Source organism: Solea solea, chromosome 13 (assembly GCF_958295425.1).
Source record: "Solea solea chromosome 13, fSolSol10.1, whole genome shotgun sequence".
In the NCBI taxonomy this organism is placed as follows: Eukaryota; Metazoa; Chordata; class Actinopteri; order Pleuronectiformes; family Soleidae; genus Solea; species Solea solea.
In genome coordinates this window covers 26,577,198-26,585,715 of record NC_081146.1, presented here as the reverse complement: position 1 = coordinate 26,585,715, position 8,518 = coordinate 26,577,198, and the positions used below count along the sequence as shown (strand labels likewise).

The following is an 8,518-nucleotide window of genomic DNA, read 5'->3' as shown; positions in this document are numbered from 1 at the left end:
AACGATTTAATTCATATGAGAAAATGCTCAAATTGATTAATTGGGTATCAAAATAAGTTATTAATCGGCCTTTTTTAATTATAATTAAAACATCTTTTTAGAATTTCAGCTTCTTAAAGGTTAATATTGTTTTTTCTTCTCCATATAACAAATAAATAAGTAAAACTGCATTATTTATATCTATATGAGCTATATTTGTATAAAAGTTAAGACATTTTATTAATTTTTAATGGTTTATTGGATAAAACAGGAACATCTGCAGAAGTGACTGATGCTGTGGTTTAGCTGAGCTTTTGGCGCCACCTAGTGTGTTAAACAATATTACAAGCAACAAGAGAGATTAATTTTTTTTAATTATTTTTTTATTTCACGCTTCATGCATTAAAAAGAAAAACAAAACAAAGATTTTGGGCATCAACAAGGTTCTCACATCAAATGTGATAAAGTTTCTGTTTATTAATTACGTATAATTAATTATCTGTACAAATATGAACCATCAACTCTATTTATTTTGTCAAACAAAAATCACCAAAAAAAGATTAGAAGATTCAGACTGGATTATTAATATCAATGACACAAACAAAAACATGTTAAAAAGAGAAAAAACAAACAAACAGTGCTCTGAATAACAAGGCATTTTAAAGCAAAACCAGAAATAAATCTATATATTTTACACATTCCTGTATTTAATGTTCCAACAGCTTGTAGCAGCCAATAATAACAATAATAATTCTTAAACTACCAATAACACAATAACTGCTCTGTCCTGAATGTAAATCAACCAAGAAGAAATCAGTTTTTAATCTAATAACCGGTCAATAATGATTTGTAATACTTACAATTAATGAAATTTTGTCCATAAATGTTGGGTCACAAATTAACTAAAAATTGTAAAAAGAAAAATTTAAATTTATGTCCAGATATTGTTATATCCATTATTTTAGGCCAACAAAAATACAGTTAAACAATCGTTAATAGCTTTAATTGTCAATGATTCTGATAATTAATTGGGTTGAATGTAATAAAATTAGATATTTTTAGCTTCTTAAATGGTTGTTTTGCTCCATGTACCAAAGAAATGGATTAAAACTGTATTATTTTTGGTTTGTGGACAAACAATAATCAACATTTAATACTTTCTGGACCAAAAAAAGCAATTGATTCATCAACAATTATGAAAATAATGGTGATTTGTGGCCCTACCTTTTTTTATGACAGTAAGAGCAGAAGAAATTATTAATTATAGGCAGTTATTATTATGTTAGTGGCTGCTACACCATTTGTTTTTAATAGATGTATCATCATCATCCCTTTTTTTTTACTTCATAAAAAGAAAAATATGCATTTTCACAGTAGTTACTTTAGCGTTGACTGACAAACAATAAAAATATGACCAGACTTTTTTTACTCGAGAAGGTGATGAATAAAATATATTGCACCGAACAATATCAAGAATAATATTTTTACTTAAAGGAATGAACAAAAGAAGAAGTGGTTTTCATTACGTCGGAAACAATTGATTTTTTAGTAAAAAGTCTCCGATGGCGTTCCACTCGTGAAACAACGTCTATCTCTTTCTGTGGATGAGGAACGAATATGGAATTAGATATGTGTTTATTTTCACCAAACAAATAAAATATCGATTTAATCATTCAAAAATATTGTTTGTTTTGTAGTTTTGGAGCGTCAAAATAAATGCAAGTATCTAACGTTTATAATCTGACAAACGTTAGATATTTACAATTATTTGGTTAGAACGAGTGAGGGAGCATGAAGAACAAAGAGAGTGAGGGAGTGCAAAGAGAACCAGTGTATTTTCAAACAATAAAATTATATTTTTGAATGATTGAATCTATATTTTATTTGCTTCTTAAAAAGTGTTAAATATTAAAAACATTGACACAAATCTAATTCCATAAACGAGCTAAAGTGCATCTGATCTGAAACCTCTTTCTTTCTGTCCTATGTTTTTGTATTTTTGAATTTCTTCCACTGAAGTAAAATATTAACTTAAATCTCTGTTTTAATTTTCACCAGACTGGGCGATGTGACGCCGTGACGATAAGACGCCGTGACGATAAGACGCTGTGCCTCGACGCCAGATCGCCTGCAAAGCTGTCGCACAAACCGTGTCACGTGAGTTTTTGAACATTACGTCACATTTGACCTGTGGCTGTTATAAATGCAAAGTAAAAACGGATGTAAAGACACAATACGTCGATAAAGTCCTTTAGTTTCTTCATCGCTGTGCAAAGAAAAGAGCTTCAGTTACAGCAGTGTGTGTGTGTGTGTGTGTGTGTTTTTTTATTGATAAACCTGCACATGTCCATGTAAGGACGTGGTGTTTCCACCACAGTCCACGTACTGGTACATCTCCTGGGAGACCTGCTCCGCGTGTCCAAAGTACGACGTCGTCACCGTCACCCTAAACAAAACAAACACAAGCCCGAGGTGACGGTGATAATATTCATGTATTCATGGATTTCTAACATTAAACCAACACTGTAATGTAACTTTCCCTGGTCAAAGGAACATGCTTCTAATAGACTGTGCACACAGTCGTGATAGGAGTGCAGCACAGTCAGCAGCAGAATCAAAATGGCCGACTTCCTGTTGAGTTGAGGTCACGGTTACCGTTGACTTCCTTGTTCGTCTTTGTCGATAAAATCTTCACAACAAGTTTCAAGAAATTTGGTGGAACTCAATTTTGCCTCTGTTATCACGACAGACCTGAGCTCCTTTGGGCCTCGTCATTGTGACGCTGACTTTTGCCTTTTCACACATTAAAAGTGATAGTGTGTGAAAATAAGTGTGAAATAATGACAAATGAAAGTGTGAATATACTCACTGCATCATGACCACGATGTTGTGAACTTTGATGGTCGGTAAAGTGCAGTAGTCGCTGAAATAACACGACCGAGAAGATCAATAATCAAAGATCAGGCGTCAGTGGAGTCATTTTTAAACAAGAGAAAAATACTCACAACATGTAACTCATCTCATCAGCGATGGTTGTGGGGACGGTGTAGTCGATCTGCAACAACAACAGCGTTTACACAAAATCAACACAACAATAAATCTCATGTATTTTCGTTCAGTTTTGTCTTTTTTTAGCGAGGAGTGGCAACAAAGATATGTCATGATCACACAGTCATGTGACCAGTGTGTAGTCACGTGACCAGTGTGTGCAGTCACATGACTGTGTGATTCTCTATGGGGTTTGGTGCAGAGCAGAGAGAGGTTTTTAAACGTTAATAAAAAAATCTAACAAAGAGATAAAGTGAAGGTTTTTTCTCAGAATTCCGGTATATTAAAAAAAAGAAACAAAAACAAATTCCATTAGCCAATCACTAACCTTCTAATTTTGATACTTTTAAGTTCTGTGCCAAATTTAAAAAAAAATAAAAACATTAAATACATGTAAATGTAAGATAAAGTTCATATCTTTAAAGTTCTTATTCTTGCATTTAAGTAAAGTTATTCATATTTTAATATGGAATGGAAGTTTCAAATCAAATTTGTTAACGCAATTTATGTCAGAAAAATCCCATAAAAATATATTTATCATAATTTAGAGGTGTTTAAAATTCAGAATCAAACCGAGACAGTTCCATAGTTTCCTCTCGGTGTGTAGAGTATGAAACATCGCGACCCACCTGCTTCTTGTCCAGTGGAACGATCAGCGTGCTGTTGTTGTACTTGGTTTTCCCGATCACCGTCTTGGAGAACTGCACCTGTGCCGTGATGTTGGTCACAGAAATGGCGTAGTAGTTGTTATTGGTGATGTTCAGAGTGTTCTGAGAGGAAGAAAAACAACGTGGTCAGACCACAGCTTTACTTTAAACAGCACCGTCAACATCAACACAGTCTTACTGTGATGTTGAGATAGACGATTCTTTTGTCCTGGTCGTACGAGACGTAGGCAGATTTCACTCCTACGTACGAGACGTCGATGGATCGAGGGAAGAGGAAGAAAACGGCCAGAGCCGACAGCAGCAGACACAGAGCCACCGAGATCGTCACATAGAGTTTTCTGTGGTTGGAGGGAAAAAAAGAGACAAGTGTGACCCTGAAAGCATGTGTTGAACACGTGTAACACTGTGAACGCAGCAGCTGATAAAAGAACACACAAACTCACGTCCTGCTCGGCCGCAGCCGCTGGTCGCTGTACGGAATCAGAGCCACCAGCTGGTTCTCTTGACCTGATGGAAGAATTTAGTCAAAGAGAAAGTGGTTGTTGATCATTATCATGATAAATATACACACAAATCAGTTGAAACACATTTCAAATTTTATACTCTACTATTCACTATAATATACTGTTATATACTGACAGTTCAAGTGTGTTTATATAAGGACACTAACTCTTCTTTTTCAGACGTACAACAAAGACATTACTTGTTGTATTTTAGCACAGTTTAAATCTGTTTATTTTTTTTGTTAAATATTGATTTAAATGCTCAAATAAAAACGTATTCAACGTTTAATTAAAAATTAGTCAGCCCTTTCCTGACTGGAAATGTGACGTGTTAATAAACGGTCCTCTCGCTCTCCCTATGAGACACAGGAGCTGCTCGTCCTCTGCTGCCTCGTGTGGTCACTTTGTGTCACTGAGGTCAATCTGAACGTTGGATTTCAAACACTGAAGTGACAAAATATGACATTTGAACTTAGTGATGGAGGCTGCAGTCGATCAACAACTTGTGTGTGTACACTGATTTTCTCAGTGGACTTTGGTGTGTGTGTGTGTTATCTGAGACTTGAGCAGCTTTAGATAAAGTGGTTGCTTTTCCTTGTGTGTTGGTCTGATAACATATCTAATATAAATATGTAAATGAATGATATTTTTACCTCGTGGGATTCTGCCGGTTCCCTGACACGTTGGACACGTGACGCTGTCCCGCCCCGTGAACTCCACGTAGGGGAACTGAGACACGTCTCTGTGTTTGCCGTCCTCGTCCGTCTGACCGTCTCCGTACTCGCCAGAAGAGGTCAGCGTCTCGCGACTCTCGTCTTTGTGCTTGGCCAAGTGTGACTGCGACTTTCCCATCGCTGCAGCTGTGTCTGCTCACAACAGAGAGATGAGGATAAGAGAGAGGAACGCTCGTGTACTGACTTTCATTTCAATGTAAAATTAGACCTGGGTGGATTCAAATTGATTTGGTCTTGCCTATGATGGAGAGGTTGGTGTCTGATTGATTCATTCTGTTTTATACAGGTAACATGTTGAGATTAGGAGTACTTTATCAAAGTGAGAGGACTAGTCTGTGGGAGCCAGAATTCTTTATTGTTGGTAGTAGGGCTGTAATCAACCAAAGAAATTGGTGTTTACTGTTTTTGCAGTAAATCAGTCGTACACTTAATACTGTTTATACTTTTAACTGAAGAGCTTTGATTATGTGCGAAAAATACCACGTATTTATCCTTTTGTAACATCACTCCCCGTCACTTACGACTTCCAAGTTCCGAATATAAATGGGATGCAGCAATAGAATGAACCCAACTCGTAAAATTCTGACATCTCTGACTACAACTAGTACATACTGTGATTACTAGGGGTGGGAACGGCGAGAGATGCCACAATACGATATTATCGCGATTTTGCGTATCACGTTGCATGAAAATATTGTATTGCTGAAATCATATATTGAGAAATACTCAAACAATCTTGTGGACTGAACAGCAATTCATTTTTTTAATGCTATTCCACATACAGTTTTGTTTATTGCTAAAAAATATATAAATATATGCTAAAAAAGTTATAGAATATAGCTACACAGAACATTGCCATATTTCACCGTATTTGTTTTATTATTCAACTTTAACACATTAAGGGAAAATCACTAGGATCGACTTATCGCGGTGCGCGATAATATCGTAGACGTAGATCGTCGCATCCGTGCGTGTGATGGTGTATTTAGTAGTTGTGACATAAGGCCTCAGTGACTATGCCAGCAGCTAACTGCTAACGCTACATAATAAACAGAGGACGACACGTGTCAAATATTAACAATGACTATAATAAGCAGTGGAACTGTTGCTAGGAGACAACGGTGCAGCAGCACGTTTTTATTATTATGTCGCTGTCGTGTTTACACACACACGCGCACACACACACACAGCGCCATTCTCCTGGACAGAACACAAAGTACGAGCGTGAAATGAACGGCCTTCACTGTCACAAACAGCAGCCATGGTCCGTTTATACTCATTCATTTCACTTCTACTGCAACATAACACGCAAACAACCGCAACATTTCCATGTCGTTTCGTTAAATTTAAGCGTAAATAACGAGCGGATCAGACCGGTCAGCGCCGGATAAACACAAGCACAGACGGAGCGGGTAAAGCTCCTCCGTCAGTCTTATAGTTATTTAATTCAATTCAATTCAATTGAACTTCTTACCTGATGTCTTTTTATATTCACTTGTTTTCCATCCGCGGTGTCGTCGCTGTGTTTGTGTTCACGCTGCTGTTGTTGAGCCTAGACTGAGGCTGAGACCACGCCCACCACGCACACGCACACACACGCACCCTAAAACCGGGTCTTAATCCTTTTAAAAGCCTGTTAAAGTTGGTGTGGCTCAGCCAACATGTAGGTTTGTTTGACACCGCTAATGCAAAATTAAAAGCTGTTGTTACAAGAATAAAGTCGTAATATTATGAGGAAAAGTCATAATATTAAAAAACTTGTAATATTTACAGAATAAAGTAGTAATATTAGGAGAATAAAGTAGTAATATTAAAGTTGTAATATTAAAAAAAGTCGTAATATTATGAGAATAAAGTCATAATATTACCAGAATAAGGTCATAATATTATAATAATGAATTTTCATTGATAAACATCTTTGGAACACAGACAAACATAGTAGTAGTGGTGTTATTTCCATTGGAGCAGATTATAACATGCATATTCTTCATTTTGGGGGAGTTTTCATTCAGAATATGAGTTCATATCATCACCATAATACACTGTCATGCCTATAAAATCATTATAGATGTTCCAGTTATTCATGGAGGACGAGTGAATTAGATGAAAATAAATAACAATTACATGTGTTATTAATGCGTGACCACGTCAGTCGCACGCTGCAGCTTTAACAAACAGGTGTACCTAATAAAATGGCCTCTTCTGAACAGTTGGGTACAGTTTTTTTTTGTTCCTCAAACGCCGGCGAGGTCTAAAGACTTTACATCCTCGCTGCTTGTTTGTTGTTGCTTTGTCTGCAGTTCCAGGAAAATGCCGTCACCTGACACTCTTAATCAGCCTGAATTTATTCCATTAGGGCTCCTGAGAAACAGACGTCTCCCAGGGAAACTGCAGGTCAGAGGATTGAAAAACACATGGAAGTTCATTTATAGAACAGTGGAAAGTTTTATGTTTTAAATAACTAACATGAGAGAAATACAGTGTTTTCCTGCTATGAAGTTAAATATTGACTGTATTTAAACATATGAGGAGCATCAAGCATTTTATTCAAGATTGTTGAACTGGAGATGAATTTTACTCCAGAAGACGTTAAAGAACAGATTCAAGTGACATTAAAAGATTTCCACTATGTTCAGTATTTTGCAGCAGTTTCATGATATTTATATACATTTTTTAGTTTCTTTTTTATTATACAACCAGGAAATACAGGAAAATTATACAAAAATGACTTACTCGCTAGTACAATCATTGCATTTGAATCAGCAGTGGAACTTGTTCTTATTGTTTGTAATGACGGGGATAATTAAGTAGTCTCTGCAACTAACGATTATTTTCACAATTGATTAATTGATTAGTAGTTTTGTCCATAAAATATCAGAAAACCTTAAATGTTGATCAGTGTTGTCAAACCTGGAAATGACGAGGTTCTCAAATTTGTCACTGTTTTCTCCACAAAGCAAAATTAGTAACTTGTAATGATTTCTTTGTTATCCAGAGCAAAACAATTAAGAAAATATTCACATTTAAGAAGCTTAAACAATCGGAAATCTTGTTTTAATCATGAAAAAAAGCTTCAAACCGATTAATAATCGATTTATCAATTAATTGTTTCAGCTCTAACATATATACACACACAGATTTGTGTTCAAAAAAAGTGTTCATGCTTTAGTCATTGGAGGTATTTTTAGTATTTATAAAAAACAAACAAAAATACATTATTTTATTTAGATTCACTGCTGTATTTTCTAGTTTATTTAGATTCACTGTATTAGTTGGGTTTTTGGTTATTTTATTTTAAAATACATTTTGATGTGTGTGTTTTATACTACTGTACACACACATTTCTTATATATTTTGACTTTATTGGCGTGTTCTCTCACTCCGCCACATGATGGCAGCGTGCTGCCATGTGTGCGTCGGCCACGCTGTGTGTGACTCCACTTGACAAGAAGTGGACATCAAATTATTGCAATAATAGATTTATTTGAATAGCTTTAATCTCTCTCTCTCTCTCTCTCTCTCTCTCTCTCTCTCTCTCTCTCTCTCAGCCACTCTGAATAATGCATACGTTGGCAGGCAGAGGAGA

At 35.8% G+C, this 8,518-nt stretch overlaps 1 protein-coding gene across 1 annotated transcript; it reads right to left on the bottom strand.

Annotated features, from left to right (window-relative positions):
* Nucleotides 1-491: 491 nt before the first annotated feature.
* On the bottom strand, nt 492-6,514 carry tmem106ba (transmembrane protein 106Ba). The gene is made up of 8 exons (XM_058648891.1): nt 6,407-6,514; nt 4,852-5,064; nt 4,139-4,202; nt 3,874-4,033; nt 3,657-3,797; nt 2,985-3,034; nt 2,849-2,902; nt 492-2,425 (listed from the first exon to the last, which is right to left on the bottom strand). The coding sequence occupies exons 2-8, from the start codon at nt 5,048-5,050 to the stop codon at nt 2,305-2,307; spliced, it is 789 nt and encodes a 262-aa protein (XP_058504874.1). The 5' UTR covers nt 5,051-5,064; nt 6,407-6,514; the 3' UTR covers nt 492-2,304.
* Between the last annotated feature and the right edge of the window lie 2,004 nt (nt 6,515-8,518).

What these genes read in the sequence shown, in the direction of transcription:
- tmem106ba (XM_058648891.1), bottom strand. Translation starts at nt 5,050, where the DNA reads ATGGGAAAGTCGCAGTCACACTTGGCCAAGCACAAAGACGAGAGTCGC. An exon ending in CGGCTGCGGCCGAGCAGGAC is followed by an intron (nt 4,034 to 4,138) that starts GTGAGTTTGTGT and finishes CTCCAACCACAG; the next exon opens with AAAACTCTATGTGACGATCT. An exon ending in AACATCGTGGTCATGATGCA is followed by an intron (nt 2,426 to 2,848) that starts GTGAGTATATTC and finishes TGTTTTGTTTAG; the next exon opens with GGTGACGGTGACGACGTCGT.